This window comes from Scyliorhinus canicula, chromosome 18 (genome assembly GCF_902713615.1).
Source record: "Scyliorhinus canicula chromosome 18, sScyCan1.1, whole genome shotgun sequence".
NCBI classification, from domain to species: Eukaryota; Metazoa; Chordata; class Chondrichthyes; order Carcharhiniformes; family Scyliorhinidae; genus Scyliorhinus; species Scyliorhinus canicula.
The window spans coordinates 109,739,947-109,756,287 of record NC_052163.1 but is presented as its reverse complement, the minus strand read 5'-3'; the positions used below and the strand labels follow the sequence as shown (position 1 = coordinate 109,756,287).

Below are 16,341 nucleotides of genomic sequence, written 5' to 3'. Positions count from 1 at the left end.
GAAGAGCGAAGAGAGTTGACTGTCTTCCCCAGGGAGAGACTTGGAGCTGAAAGAAGGCCATTTAGAGGCTCCTGCATCTTAATCAGTTAGAATGCTGGCACCGGAGGGTTACGCTGGCACATGGCCAGCATCGAGAACAATGAAAGCATTCAGTGCCAGGGAAACAGTCTGTGCCAGCGAAAGCGCAGGCTCCCTATATCAGTCAAACAAGGTCAGAGATGTGGCATAACAGAGTGTTAGTGAGGGGTGTAAGGTACATCAGAGTGTTACAGTAAGGGCTGTGGGATATATCAGTGCTAGAGTGAGGGGTGTGGGATATATCAAAGTGTTACAGCGGGGGGTGTGAGGTATATCAGAGTGATACAGTGAGGGGTGTGAGGTATATCAGAGTGTTACAGTAAGGGCTGTGGGATATATCAGTGCTAGAGTGAGGGGTGTGGGATATATCAAAGTGTTTTAGAACAGTACAGCACAGAACAGGCCCTCCGGCCCTCGATGTTGTGCCGAGCAATGATCACCCTACTCAAACCCACGTATCCACCCTATACCCGTAACCCAACAACCCCCCCCCCCCAACCCCAACCTTACTTTTTAGAACACTACGGGCAATTTAGCATGGCCAATCCACCTAACCCGCACATCTTTGGACTGTGGGAGGAAACCGGAGCACCCGGAGGAAACCCACGCACACACGGGGAGGACGTGCAGACTCCGCACAGACAGTGACCCAGCCGGGAATCGAACCTGGGACCCTGGAGCTGTGAAGCATTTATGCTAACCACCATGCTACCGTGCTGCCCTCTGCTACCGTGCTGCCCTCGTGTTACAGCGAGGGATGAGAGGTATATCAGAGTGATACAGTGAGGGTGTGAGGTATATCAGAGAGTTACAGTAAGGGCTGTGGGATATATCAGTGCTAGAGTGAAGGGTGTGGGATATATCAGAGTGTTACAGTGAGGGGTGTGGAATATATCAGTGTTAAAATGAGGCATGTTGGATATATCAGAGTGACACAGTGAGGGGTGTGGGAGTATATCAGAATGATACAGTGAGGGGTATGGTGTATATCAGTTACAGTGAGGCGTGTTGGATATATCAGTGTTACAGTGAGGGGTGTGGGATATATCAGAGTGTTACAGTGAGGGATGTTGGATACATCAGTGTTACAGTGAGGGGTGTGGGGTATATCAGAGTGACACAGTGAGGGGTGTGAGGTATATCACACTGTTACGGTGAGGGATGTGGGGTATCCAGGGTCTTACAGTAAAGGCTGTGGGGTATATCAGAGTGTTACAGTGAGGGCTGTGGGGTATATCAGAGTGATACAGTGAGGGGTGTGGGGTATATCAGAGTGTTACAGTGAGGGGTGTGGTATATATCAGAGTGAGACAGTGAGGGCTGTGGGGTGTATCAGAGTGTTACAGTGAGGGGTGTGGTATATATCAGAGTGATACAGTGAAGGGTGTGGGGTATATCAGAGTGATACAGTGAGGGGTGTGGGGTATATTAGTTATACAGTGAGGGCTGTAGGGTATATCAGAGTGTTACAGTGAGGGCTGTGGGGTATATCAGAGTGTTACAGTGAGGGCTGTGGGGTATATCAGAGTGTTACAGTGAGGGGTGTGGGGTATGTCAGAGTGTTACAGTAAGGGGTGTGAGGTATATCAGAGTGATACAGTGAGGGCTGTGGGTATATCAGAGTGTTACAGTGAGGGCTGTGGGGTATATCAGAGTGATACAGTGAGGGCTGTGGGGTATATCAGAGTGTTACAGTGAGGGCTGTGGGGTATATCAGAGTGATATAGTTAGGGCTGTGGGGTATATCAGAGTGTTACAGTGAGGGCTGTGGGGTATATATCAGAGTGATACAGTGAGGGGTGTGGGGTATATCAGAGTGATGCAGTGAGGGGTGTGGGGTGTATCAGAGTGATACAGTGAGGGGTGTGGGGTATATCAGACTGATACAGTGAGGGGTGTGGGGTATATCAGAGTGTTACAGTGAGGGTGTGGGGTACATCAGAGTGATACAGTAAGGGGTGTGGGTATATCAGAGTGATACAGTGAGGGGTGTGGCGTGTATTAGTTATACAGTGAGGGCTGTGAGGTATATCACAGTGTTTCAGTGAGGGTGTGGGGTACATCAGAGTGATACAGTGAAGGGTGTGGGGTATATCAGAGTGTTACAGTGAGGGGTGTGGGGTATATTAGTTATATAGTGAGGGTTGTGAGGTATATCACAGTGTTACAGTGAGGGTGTGGGATACATCAGAGTGATACAGTGAGGGGTGTGGGGGTATATCAGAGTGATACAGTGAGGGGTGTGGGGTATATTAGTTATACAGTGAGGGCTGTGAGGTATATCACAGTGTTACAGTGAGGGTGTGGGGTACATCAGAGTGATACAGTGAGGGGTGTGGGGTATATCAGAGTGTTACAGTGAGGGTGTGGGGTACATCAGAGTGATACAGTGAGGGGTGTGGGGTATATCAGAGTGTTACAGTGAAGGTGTGGGGTATATCAGAGTGATACAGCGAGGGGTGTGGGGTATGTTAGAGTGATACAGTGAGGGGTGTGGGGTATATTAGTTATACAGTGAGGGCTGTAGGGTATATCAGAGTGTTACAGTGAGGGCTGTGGGGTATATCAGAGTGTTACACTGAGGGCTGTGCGGTATATCAGAGTGTTACAGTGAGGGGTGTGGGGTATGTCAGAGTGTTACAGTAAGGGGTGTGAGGTATATCAGAGTGATACAGTGAGGGCTGTGGGTATATCAGAGTGTTACAGTGAGGGCTGTGGGGTATATCAGAGTGATACAGTGAGGGCTGTGGGGTATATCAGAGTGTTACAGTGAGGGCTGTGGGGTATATCAGAGTGATATAGTTAGGGCTGTGGGGTATATCAGAGTGTTACAGTGAGGGCTGTGGGGTATATATCAGAGTGATACAGTGAGGGGTGTGGGGTATATCAGAGTGATGCAGTGAGGGGTGTGGGGTGTATCAGAGTGATACAGTGAGGGGTGTGGGGTATATCAGACTGATACAGTGAGGGGTGTGGGGTATATCAGAGTGTTACAGTGAGGGTGTGGGGTACATCAGAGTGATACAGTAAGGGGTGTGGGTATATCAGAGTGATACAGTGAGGGGTGTGGCGTGTATTAGTTATACAGTGAGGGCTGTGAGGTATATCACAGTGTTTCAGTGAGGGTGTGGGGTACATCAGAGTGATACAGTGAAGGGTGTGGGGTATATCAGAGTGTTACAGTGAGGGGTGTGGGGTATATTAGTTATATAGTGAGGGTTGTGAGGTATATCACAGTGTTACAGTGAGGGTGTGGGATACATCAGAGTGATACAGTGAGGGGTGTGGGGGTATATCAGAGTGATACAGTGAGGGGTGTGGGGTATATTAGTTATACAGTGAGGGCTGTGAGGTATATCACAGTGTTACAGTGAGGGTGTGGGGTACATCAGAGTGATACAGTGAGGGGTGTGGGGTATATCAGAGTGTTACAGTGAGGGTGTGGGGTACATCAGAGTGATACAGTGAGGGGTGTGGGGTATATCAGAGTGTTACAGTGAAGGTGTGGGGTATATCAGAGTGATACAGCGAGGGGTGTGGGGTATGTTAGAGTGATACAGTGAAGGTGTGGGGTACATCAGAGTGATACAGTAAGGGGTGTGGGGTATATCAGAGTGTTACAGTGAGGGGTGTGGGGTATGTTAGAGTGATACAGTGAGGGGTGTGGGGTATATCAGAGTGATACAGTGTGGGGTGTGGGTTATATTAGTTATACAGTGAGGGGTGTGGGTTTATCAGGGTTTTACAATAAGGGGTGTGGGAAAATCTGTGTGATACAGTGAGGGGTGTGGAGTATGTTAGAGTGATACAGTGAGGGGTGCGGGGTACATTGGTGATACAGTGAGGGGTGTGGGGTATATCAGAGTGTTACAGTGAGGGGTGTGGGGTACATCAGAGTGATACAGTGAGGGGTGTGGGGTACATCAGAATGATACAGTGAGGGGTGTGGTGTATGTTAGAGTGATACAGTGAGGGGTGTGGGGTATGTTAGAGTGATACAGTGAGGGGTGTGGGGTATGTTAGAGTGATACAGTGAGGGTGTGGGATACATCAGAGTGATACAGTAAGGGGTGTGGGGTATATCAGAGTGATACAGTAAGGGGTGTGGGTATATCAGAGTGATACAGTGAGGGGTGTGGGGTGTATTAGTTATACAGTGAGGGCTGTGAGGTATATCACAGTGTTACAGTGAGGGTGTGGGGTACATCAGAGTGATACAGTGAAGGATGTGGGGTATATCAGAGTGTTACAGTGAGGGGTGTGGGGTATATTAGTTATATAGTGAGGGCTGTGAGGTATATCACAGTGTTACAGTGAGGGTGTGGGATACATCAGAGTGATACAGTGAGGGGTGTGGGGGTATATCAGAGTGATACAGTGAGGGGTGTGGGGTATATTAGTTATACAGTGAGGGCTGTGAGGTATATCACAGTGTTACAGTGAGGGTGTGGGGTACATCAGAGTGATACAGTGAGGGGTGTGGGGTATATCAGAGTGTTACAGTGAGGGTGTGGGGTACATCAGAGTGATACAGTGAGGGGTGTGGGGTATATCAGAGTGTTACAGTGAAGGTGTGGGGTATATCAGAGTGATACAGTGAGGGGTGTGGGGTATGTTAGCGTGATACAGTGAGGGGTGTGGGGTATGTTAGAGTGATACAGTGAAGGTGTGGGGTACATCAGAGTGATACAGTAAGGGGTGTGGGGTATATCAGAGTGTTACAGTGAGGGGTGTGGGGTATGTTAGAGTGATACAGTGAGGGGTGTGGGGTATATCAGAGTGATACAGTGTGGGGTGTGGGTTATATTAGTTATACAATAAGGGGTGTGGGAAAATCTGTGTGATACAGTGAGGGGTGTGGAGTATGTTAGAGTGATACAGTGAGGGGTGCGGGGTACATTGGTGATACAGTGAGGGGTGTGGGGTATATCAGAATGTTACAGTGAGGGGTGTGGGGTACATCAGAGTGATACAGTGAGGGGTGTGGGGTACATCAGAATGATACAGTGAGGGGTGTGGGGTATGTTAGAGTGATACAGTGAGGGGTGTGGGGTATGTTAGAGTGATACAGTGAGGGGTGTGGGGTATGTTAGAGTGATACAGTGAGGGTGTGGGATACATCAGAGTGATACAGTAAGGGGTGTGGGGTATATCAGAGTGTTACAGTGAAGGGTGTGGGGTACATCAGAGTGATACAGTGAGGGGTGTGGGGTACATCAGAATGATACAGTGAGGGGTGTGGGGTATGTTAGAGTGATACAGTGAGGGGTGTGGGGTATGTTAGAGTGATACAGTGAGGGGTGTGGGGTATGTTAGAGTGATACAGTGAGGGGTGCCGGGTATGTTAGAGTGATACAGTGAGGGTGTGTGGTACATCAGAGTGATACAGTGAGGGGTGTGGGATATATCAGAGTGTTACAGTGAGGGGTGTGGGGTACATCAGAGTGATACAGTGAGGGGTGTGGGGTACATCAGAATGATACAGTGAGGGGTGTGGGGTATGTTAGAATGGTACAGTGAGGGGTGTGGGGTATGTTAGAGTGATACAGTGAGGGTGTGGGGTACATCAGAGTGATACAGTAAGGGGTGTGGGGTATATCAGAGTGTTACAGTGAGGGGTGTGGGGTATGTTAGAGTGATACAGTGAGGGGTGTGGGGTATATCAGAGTGATACAGTGTGGGGTGTGGGTTATATTAGTTATACAGTGAGGGGTGTGGGTTTATCAGGGTTTTACAATAAGGGGTGTGGGGAAATCTGTGTGATACAGTGAGGGGTGTGGAGTATGTTAGAGTGATACAGTGAGGGGTGTGGGGTTTATCAGGGTTTTACAATAAGGGGTGTGGGGTATATCAGAGTGTTACAGTGAGGGGTGTGGGGTACATCAGAGTGATACAGTGAGGGGTGCGGGGTACATTGGTGACACAGTGAGGGGTGTGGAGTATGTTAGAGTGATACAGTGAGGGGTGTGGGGTTTATCAGGGTTTTACAATAAGGGGTGTGGGGTATATCAGAGTGTTACAGTGAGGGGTGTGGGGTACATCAGAGTGATACAGTGAGGGGTGTGGGGTTTATCAGGGTTTTACAATAAGGGGTGTGGGGTATATCAGAGTGTTACAGTGAGGGGTGTGGGGTACATCAGAGTGATACAGTGAGGGGTGTGGGGTTTATCAGGGTTTTACAATAATGGGTGTGGGGTACATCAGAGTGTTACAGTGAGGTGTGGGGTATATCAGAGTGTTACAGTGACGGGTGTGGGGTATATCAGAGTGTTACAGTGAGGGGTGTGGGGTACATCAGAGTGATACAGTGAGGGGTGTGGGGTATATCAGAGTGATACAGTGAGGGGTGTGGGGTATACTAGTTATACAATGAGGGGTGTGGGGTTTATCAGGGTTTTACAATGGGGGTGTGGGGAAATTAGTGTGACACAGTGAGCGGTCTGGGGTATATCAGAGTGATACAGTGAGGGGTCTGGGGTATATCAGAGTGATAGAGTGAGGGGTGTGGGGTATATCAGAGTGATACAGTGAGGGGTATGGGGTATATTGGTGTGTTATTCACCAATGGTTGGAGTCATACCTGGCACAAAGGAAGATGGTTGTGGTAGCCTGAGGTCATTCATCGCAGCTCCAGGACATCACTGCAGGAGTACCTCAGGGTAGTGCCCTAGGCGCAACAATCTTCAGCTGCTTCATCAATGACCTTCCTTCCAACATAAGGTCAGAAGTGGGAATGTCCGCTGATGACTACGCAATGGGCAGCACCATTCACGACTCCTCAGATACCGAAGTAGTCCATGTCCAATTGCAGCAAGACCTGGACAATGTCCAGACTTGAGCTGATAAGTGGCAAGTAATATTCACACCACACCAGTGCCAGGCAATTGTCATAGGCAACAAGAGAGAATACAACATCTCCCCTTGACATTTGATGGCATTATCATTGTTGAATCCCCCACTAGTGACATCCTGGTGGTTACCATTGACCAGAATCTGAACTGCATTGTCCATATAAATATTATAGTTATACGAGCAGGTCAGACACTGGGAATTCTGTGATGATTAACTCACCTCTTGCCTCCTCAAAGCCTGTCCACTACCTACAAGACAGGAATGTGATAGAATGTGTTTTTACTCGGTAAAGGGATGTGGGCATCGCTGGCTAGGACAGCATTTATTGCCCATCTCTAGTTGCCATTGAGAAGGTGATGGTGAGTTGTCTTCTTGAACCGCTGCAGTCCATATGGTGCAGGTACACCCAACGTGCAGTTAGGAAGGGTGCTCCAGGATTTCGACCCAGTGACAATGAAGGAATGATGATATATTTAGTCAGGTTAGTGAGTGACCTGGAGGGGAACTTGCCGGTGGTGGTGACTAAATAAATGGGCTGCAGGTGAGATAGCCAATTGGGAATATGACGTTGTGACAAAGCCCAAGATGTGCCTCAAAAAAGTGCAAAAAATATTAATCATAGAATCCCTACAGTGCAGAAGAGGCCATTTGGCCCATCGAGTTTACACTGACCCTTCGAACGGCCACCCTACATAGGCCCAATGCCCCACCCTATCCCCACAACCCCACCCAATCTTTGGACACCTAAGCTGCACATCCTTGGACTATGGGAGGAAACCGGAGCACCCGGAGGAAGCTCATGCAGACGTGGGGGGGAGAACGTGCAAACTCCACACAGACAGTGACCCGAGGTTGGAATCAAACCCTGGTCCCTGACACTGTGATGCAGCAGTGCTAACCACTGTGCCTTCTTGGATACACTGTGCCTTCTTGTGCCTTCTTGGATAGAAGGTGTTGAGAAAAGATAAGGAAAGAATTGAGGAAGAGTGGTGACATGGATTAAAGAACATGTTCAGGATTTCCCAGATGGGTTAAGGAAAGAATCTGAACTGAAGGACAACAGAGGTACCATTATATTGCTGTGTGTACTCAACAAGGCACCAGATAGTGGGAAAGATTGAGAAGAGCAAATCTGTAGGGAAATGAGAGTGATGCAAAATGATAAGAGTATAATAAAGTAAAGTAAGTAAAGTCATCATAGTCCCAGATGAGCACAGGCTGCTTTCCCCTTTGAGGGGGAGTGCAGACTGATGGTCATTGAACCAGAGGAACACCACACCTCAGGCGAGGGGCAAGGTTGAGAAGGCGGGGTCTCCATGAATAACCTCAGCCGGTACGGGGGCCGGTTTAGCTCGGTTGGCTGGACAACTGATTGGTGATACACTTGAGTATTATAAGGGGGACTTTAAATTTCCTCATATAGACTGGAATTGTAATGGTGTAAGAAAAAGACAAGAGTTTTTGAAGTGTGCTCTGGAGGATTTTTTACATCAGTATGTTTCCAATGAGGAGGAAGGTAGTGTTGGATCTGGTTCTGGGGAATGAGGTGGGACAAGCGAATGAACTGTCAATAAGGGAACATTGAGGAAACAGTGATCATAACATCATGGGTTTAGGTCTGCTATGGAAAAGGGCAGGAACAATCCAGATTGAAAATAATGAATCAAGGGACAGCCCAAGCCAATGGCATGAGAATGGATCCGCTCCAGCTAAATGGAAACCAAAGATGATCGGGCAAAACAGAAATGAATTAATGAGATTAGAGGCTGAGCTGCTGTGTGAGCGGGGACGTCGGGGGATCGGGGGGGGGGGGGGGGGGGGGGGGGGGGGGGGGGGGGGCATGGACGGCGGCGGGGCATGGTCAAGTGTTGGGAGGAGCTGGCTGGGCCAGGAGGTGGGTGGGGCTGGGGTAGTAAGGTTTGGGTGGGGAAAGGGGCTAGGCTCGGGGCACAGAAAAGTTGCCAATCAAGTGAGTCAGGATAATAATAACAATCGCTTATTGTCACAAGTAGGCTTCAATTAAGTTACTGTGAAAAGCCCCTAGTCGCCACATTCCGGCACCTGTTCGGGGGGGCAGTACGGGAATTGAACCCACGCTGCTGGCATTGTTCTGCATTACAAGCCAGCTGTTTAGCCCACTGTGCTAAACCAACCCCTCAAGTGTGTGATATCGAATGTGTCTGAGGGCCGATTGTAAAGCTCCTCAGGAGGGGACAGCGGAAGTGCTACTCGAGGATGCTAATTGTTTGCTTAATGAGATATACAGGCTATGGCGGGTGGGGGGGGGGTGGGAGGTTTTAGTGGCCGTTTCTTGAGGTTGCCATGGAGACTACTTGTTGCGACTGATATCCCATTGCAAGCTCCAGCCCCAATGATGTCAGCACTCAGAAAAAACTGCATGTGGTTCACATTGATTCAATTGTTGGTGCTGGAACTGGGAGGCTGAGGCAAGCCCCTGTCACAGTGTCACTGCCCTCTCTCCCTGTTTCTCTGTTCATTCAGTCTCAACCCGATCAGCTGATGCAGACCAGCTGAAGCTGGTGGAAGCAATTCTTTAATTCAGTGTTTGTACAGCATACAAGAGAGAGAGAGAGCGAGAGAGAATCAGAGAGAGAGTGAAGTGAGACTCCCTTAGCCAGGGATCAGACAGAAAGATAGAAAGAGGTCGAGAGAGAAACCTGGCCAGGGAAACAAACGCGGAACAGGACAGCTCAGGGACACAATCACGAGGTGAGAGAACTTGAGTAAAGAGTGGCCAGTTGATGGATGAACCAAACATTCTGAGGCGCCGTGGGCTCCAGGTAAGAGAACAGAAGACTTTTGGCTTCCAACAGTGAGGAACAGAGTAAATCTGTGAATAAATCCCAGGACAGAGAGCAACATCAATAATGCAGAGTGTGACATTGTGGGATAGTGGCGGTCGTATAGTGGTAATGTCACTGGACCGGTACCCAGAGGCCCAGGCTAATGCTCTGGTGACATGGGTTCAAATCCCACCACGGCAGATGGTGGCATTTAAATTCAATTGATAAAACCTGCAATTGAAAGTTAGTTTCAGTGTCACCATTACCCGGACGACCACTGACTGCTTAAAAGTCCATTTGGTTCGCTAATGTCCCTGAGGGAAGGAAATCTGCCAGCCTTACCTGGTCTGGCCTACATCTGACTTTGTGAAAAGGCCGGACAAGCCACTCAGTTCAATCAAACGGAAAAGTTGAATAAGAATAGAACTGGACGGACCAGCTGACACCATAAATTGCAAAGACGCCCCCTGCCCAGATTTCTGCTCACTAACATCTTGGGGGCTTGTGCCAGGATTAGGGGACCAGTCTCACATGCCAGTCAGGCAGCAGCCTGAAATAACCATAGTAACCATTATGCATACCTTCAGGCAATGTCTCAGAGTGCTCCATCACCCTGACTCCCCGGTCAAAGAGGGTGATTATTTAGGACTAAGATAAGAACAAATTTCTTCACTCAAAGCGTCGCGAATCATCGGAATTCCAAAGGGTCGTAGTTGCACCTTTATTGAATATGTTTCAGGCTAAGACAGATTGTTCTCCCTCGGGGAATCATAGGAATGGCCGAGACACTGGCATTGAAGTCATTGAGCACCTCTGATCACATTGAATGGCGAAACAGACTTGACAGGCAGTGGTGTCTACTCCTGCTTCCAGCTCTAATGGTCTTATGTTCTGAGTGAGGTGAGAGCACCTGCCCTTGACATTGACTCCGCAATGACTCAATATCGCATCAAGGAACCCTGACAAAATTGACACCAATGGGAATCAGGGGAAACCTCTCCACTGGTTGGAGTTATACGTGGTACAAAGGAAGGTAGTTATGGTTGGAGTGGTTGGAGGTCAATCATCTCAGTCCCAGAACATCCCTGCAGGAGCTCCTCATCTTCAGCTTCTTCACCTTTCATCCATCATGAGATCAGAAGCATGGATGTCCACTGATGATTGTTCAGTGTTTAATAATATTCATAACTCCTCATATACTGAAATAGTCCTGCTGAGATGCAGCAAGACCTGAACAACATTCAGAGTTGGACTGTTAAATGACAAGTTGCATTCACACCACACAGGTGCCCCCAGGCAATGACTATCCCCAACAAGAGATAATCTAACCATCGCCTCTTGACATTCAATGGTATTACCATCACTGAATCCCCCACTATCAACATCCTGAAGTTCACCATTGACCAGAAATTGAACTGGGCTAGCCCTATATTTTGTATATATATGTGTGTATATATATATATATATATATATATATATAGTGTAGCAGGTCAGAGGCTGGGAATTCTGAGGGGAGTAACTCACAACACTTAAGAAGCTTGACACCAACTAGGACAAAGCAGTTCCACTTGATTGACACCCCATCCACTACCTTCAACTTTAACATATTCCATCACCGATACATGAGGACAGGAGTGTACCATCTACAAGATGAACTTAGCCAGCACCTTGCAAATCTGCGGCCACTAGCATCCGGGCAGCACAGTGGCACAGTGGTTAGCACTGCTGCCTCACAGCTCTAGCGACCCGGATTCAATTCCGGCCCCGGGTGACTGTGTGGAGTTTGCACTTTCTCCCCGTGTTTGTGTGGGTTTCCTCCGGGTGCTCCGGTTTCCTTCCACAATCCAAAGATGTGCAGGTTAGGTGGATTGGCCATGATAAATTGCCCCTTAGTGTCCAAAAGATTAGGTCGGGTTACTGGGTTTACGGGGACAGGGTGGAGGTGTGGGTTTCAGTAGGGTGCTCTTTCCAAAACTGGTGCAGACTCGATGGGCCAAATGGCCTCCTTCTGCACTGTAAATTCTATGATTCTAGAAGGGCAAGGGCAGCACACACATGGGAACACCAACACCTGCAACGTTCCCTCCAGGTATCTCACCATCCTGACTGGAAATATATTGGCCATTCCTTTATTGTCGCTGGGTCAAAATCCTGGAAATCCCTCCCTAACTGCACTGTGGGTGTACCTACACCACATGGAGTGCAGTGGTTCAAGGTGACAGCTTACCACCACCTTCTCAAGGGCAATTATGAATGGGCAATAAATTCCGGCTTAGCCAGTGACACTCACATCCCACGAATAAATAAAAACATTGTGTTGCACAGTAAGAAACGTCATTGAAGGGGCAGCACGTTGGTTAGCATTGCTGCCTACGGCGCTGAGGACCCGGGTTCGAATCCCGGCCCTGGGTCACTGTCCGTGTGGAGTTTGCATGTTCTCCCCGTGCCTGCGTGGGTTTCACCCCACACAACCCAAAGATGTGCAGGGTAGGTGGATCGGCCAAGCTAAATTGCCCCTTAATTGGGAAAAATAATTGGGTACTCTAAATTTTTAAAAAAGGAAACGTCATTGAATAACACAGAGAGTAACGTCCCCGGCTTCAATGTCATGCAGGTTTTCCAATGAAATGCTTTTTGACATGGTCAGTCCCTGTACAAATATTTCATGGCTGATTATGCTGCAGCAGATGTAACATTGTGGCTGAACCTTTTCCCATGACTGGGATATTGTTTGAGCTGAGTGCTGTTTCTTTCTTTTTGCAGAAGGAGTTGAGTTTGCCAAGGAAGCACAGTGTGTAAGTACTCAACACTTTCTCGCACTGCTTTAAGATACTAACCAGCTCTGAAGCTTGTGGTTTGCAGGAGAGGCCAGTCATTCACCCTCCACACCATACAATTCCTAAATGGTCACACAAACCAGTTCGTGTGAGGTTGACAGAAACGTTAACACGTTACTGCCCAGAATATCCGCGTGCATGAGCATAGAGGTTGTTCATACAACCCAAGCTACAGATTGACCTTGAGGTATGTTCGAGTTCTGTCAATTTGTAGTTGTAGATCTGATTGCAGCTTTTCAGAAAGCTTGATTGAAGTTCTAGGAACTGACAATTGATGTTGATTGTCATTGTGTCAGGATTACACTCACTGTGATCTTGAGTTTGGGCTCTTCCTTCCAGCGATGAGCCCAAATTTTGGCTGGATTTACAACAATAACTTGCATCCCAGGGGCTGGTTTAGCTCACTTGGCTAAATTGCTGGCCTTTAAAGCAGACCAAGCAGGCCAGCAGCACGGTTCGATTCCCGTACCAGCCTCCCCGAACAGGCGCCGGAATGTGGCGACTAGGGGCTTTTCACAGTAACTTCATTGAAGCCTACTCGTGACAATAAGTGATTTTCATTTCATTTTCATTTTTTCATTCTTGTACTGACTTTAATGCCCCCAAAGTACTTCACAAGAGAGAAATCAAACAACATTTGAGACCCGGTGTTGCATTGTGTCCAATGTGCTGTGCCTGTTATTCAGCTCTGTGAAGCCACTCTGGATAATTCTCCCATGTTGAACAATGTGGTAATACGACCTTAAGGGACAGCTGCCTGCCTTCACCAGAAAGGAAGTTTGTCATGTCATCCAGTCTCAGTTTCACTTTGGCCTGTGAGCAGTATGCAGCGCACACAGCTCTGCTGCTGATGAGCTCAATCGAACTGCCTTGTGGCAGCTGACTCGGGCGCAATGCGCCTTTATTTGCGATGCTCAGGATGCCTCGCGAGATCTAACAATATCTTGCGCTCCCTGGACAGGATCCAGATTTGCATATTTAAGTGAGCAGTTAGCCTGAGCCAGTTACGCCGGAGTCTCCTCAGGCCTGGGTTCGAACATCAGCGCCCGGGAGATCTCGACATGGCACCATTTGGCACTTGTCCACACAAATAGTGACGAGATGTTAATGGCGCCTTCGCGAGGGGTCTCCCAGGCCATTGGCGGCTCCTGGATCATGGGGCTCTGGACTGCGTAGTACCCTGGCACTCCCGCTGCCACCCACACACCTTGCCATTGCCAGTCTGGCACTGCCAGGATGCCTGGGTGGCACTATCAGGCTCGAAGTGCCAAGGTGACCGGATGGCAGATTGCCCGTGCTGGGGATCGAACCGGGGGTGCCCTGCCCTTATGCGGTGGTGTGAGGGGGGCCCGAGGACCCCTTAACAAGTACGTTGGGGCTTTGGGGGAGGGTCCAGAGGCTGCTGTGAGGGTTTTGAGCGATTGTCAGTGCAGGAAATTAAGGTAAATGCAGTCTCGGCGCGGCATTCTTTGCCAAGACCAGAAAAAAACCCAGAGTCCCAATTGATAGCGAGGTTGTTCTTGGTGCTATTTGGGCCAAGAAATATCCCATTAAATCGCACCCAAAACGGGACGCTTTTCCCCCCGTTAAATCGCGCCCGATGTCTTCAAGCTGTTCTTACATGTCAAGTCTAAAGAAATCCACCTACAATGTGTTCTTCAAATCCCTTATAAGTGATTGGTGTCTTCACGGTAGCACAAGTGGATAGCACTGTGGCTTCACAGCGCCAGGGTCCCAGGTTCGATTCCCCACTGGGTCACTGTGCGGAGTCTGCACGTTCTCCCCGTGTCTGCGTGAGTTTCCTCCATGTGCTCCAGTTTCCTCCCACAGTCCAAAGACGTACAGGTTAGGTGAATTGGCCATGATAAATTGCCCTTAGTGTCCAAAAAGATTAGGAGGGGTTATTGGGTTATGGGGATAGGGTGGAAGTGAGGGCTTAAGTGGGTCGGTGCAGACTCGATGAGCCGAATGGCCTCCTTCTGCACTGTATGGTCTATGTTCTATGTTCTATGTCATTATAATAACACAACATGGTGGCAGTGAATAATGGACCCTGAAACCTTGAAGAAGTAGAATAAACTCCAGTCTGACATACGAGAAGGCACAGCTGGACATCACCTCAAGAAGTTCCATTACCAGACCTGATCGAACACTGAAGAGACAAGGTCACAAAACACTGAGCAAAGTTCAATAAAGAAAGAAGGCTAAATGGCAGAAGAATAATCCACTCTGCAGATGGAAAGAAGAACCTAAGTGAACACAGAGTCAGAAGACCTGGCAGGGTGAGCTAAACAAATTAGGTTTCCGGGCAGAAGAAGTTTAAAGAAGCTTTTCAGTCAGAATTGCTGTTTTAAAACACACCGCAAACAGCCTAAGTCCTGAGTCGGCACTTGACCGCATGGGGGCCGAGCTCACTCCGAACAAAAAACAGCATTTTAAACCCCAACAAAAGCTGGGAATTGACAGTTGCAGGACTCGTGAACCCTCAGATACTGCTGCGAAGACTCGGAACAGTCAGTCCAAGGTGCCACCGCAGAAAAATATAAAACACAAAATAGTGAGAGCCTAGAAACACTGGAAAGTGCAGGGAACCTCAATGTGAAGAAGTATTGACAGGACGGCCATCTTGGAAGAGAGAACGATCACTTAAAGGTGTACTCCCCTCTTACGGAAAACTGCCATGGATAATAAATTAAAACTTCCAGACCAACTTAGACTAAATCAAGGGCCAAACCAGACCCATATTGGGTGTCATGGAGGAGAAAATATTTTCATTGCACGTGTACATCAGGATTAAGCCAGAAACAGAAAAATATATATTAAGATGTTTTCATACTTGTTTTGTGTGTTTGTGGCTGAAGCAATCCTAATGTGAGGCATTGATGGATCCTCAGCTAACTTCGATGAGGTATTAAGAGCCTTTGACAAATATTTTAAATTCCAAGTTGGGGAGAGTGCAGACAGTAGTTGAATGCAGAATTATCGAGCAAAAATGATGAAATTCTTGAACTTCGATCCAATCTGAATAACATGAAAGAGGAGACGTGCAATGCGTAAGGTCAGATCCAGACTATAAGAGCTGATAAGGAAAATTCCAAGAAACAGAGTGAGGATCTAGCAAGTGAGTTGAACGAGTCAAAGGAGCAGTCAGGGACCATGGATGGACGATTCCGAAAGGAGCAGAATGTTGTTAAACCTATATATTTTTTTAATTAAAAATTTTTTTTTTTACAGTACCCAATTATTTTTTCCAATTAAGGGGCAATTTAGCGTGGCCAATCCACCTATCCTGCACATCTTTTTGGGTTGTGGGGGTGAAACCCACGCAGACACGGGGAGAATGTGAAAACTCCTCACGGACAGTGACCCAGAGCTGGGATGCTTGTTAAACCTATATAAGAGTTCTGCAGATAACTCTGAAACAAAGAGGACTGAGCTCACTCGAGTGGCCACTGAGCTGAATTAAAAGATTAATTGGCTTGGAAAAGAATTGGAAAATAAGAAGTAACTGAGTATTTGGGTGAAATTGTGAAATGAAGGTTCCATTTTTTGAAACGTAAATCTCCAAGATTGTTGTCCAATCACAGAAGACGTATTGCCAATGAAGAGAAACGCAACTCAAAGGAGCACAAAAGGTGAATCAAACGGTGGCAATTAAAAGCTGGAGACACTGAATAGTATGAGTTCTACTCCAAACTGGGAAAATAAACTCTAAGCAAACTGAGACCACTGTTCCTCCCAGATGTGAAACAAATGAAATCTGGAAGAAT

The 16,341-nt window shown here is 47.9% G+C and overlaps 1 protein-coding gene across 1 annotated transcript in view; it reads left to right on the top strand.

Annotated features, from left to right (window-relative positions):
* Positions 1 to 9,454: 9,454 nt before the first annotated feature.
* The window catches only part of LOC119953077 (microtubule-associated serine/threonine-protein kinase 3-like), a 119,461-nt gene continuing 112,574 nt past the window's right edge, over positions 9,455 to 16,341 (top strand). Inside the window, exons 1-2 of the mRNA XM_038776900.1 lie at positions 9,455 to 9,731; positions 12,498 to 12,529. Coding sequence (XP_038632828.1) covers positions 9,693 to 9,731; positions 12,498 to 12,529 — 71 coding nt within the window. The 5' untranslated portion in view covers positions 9,455 to 9,692. The remainder of the gene's footprint in view (positions 9,732 to 12,497; positions 12,530 to 16,341) is intronic.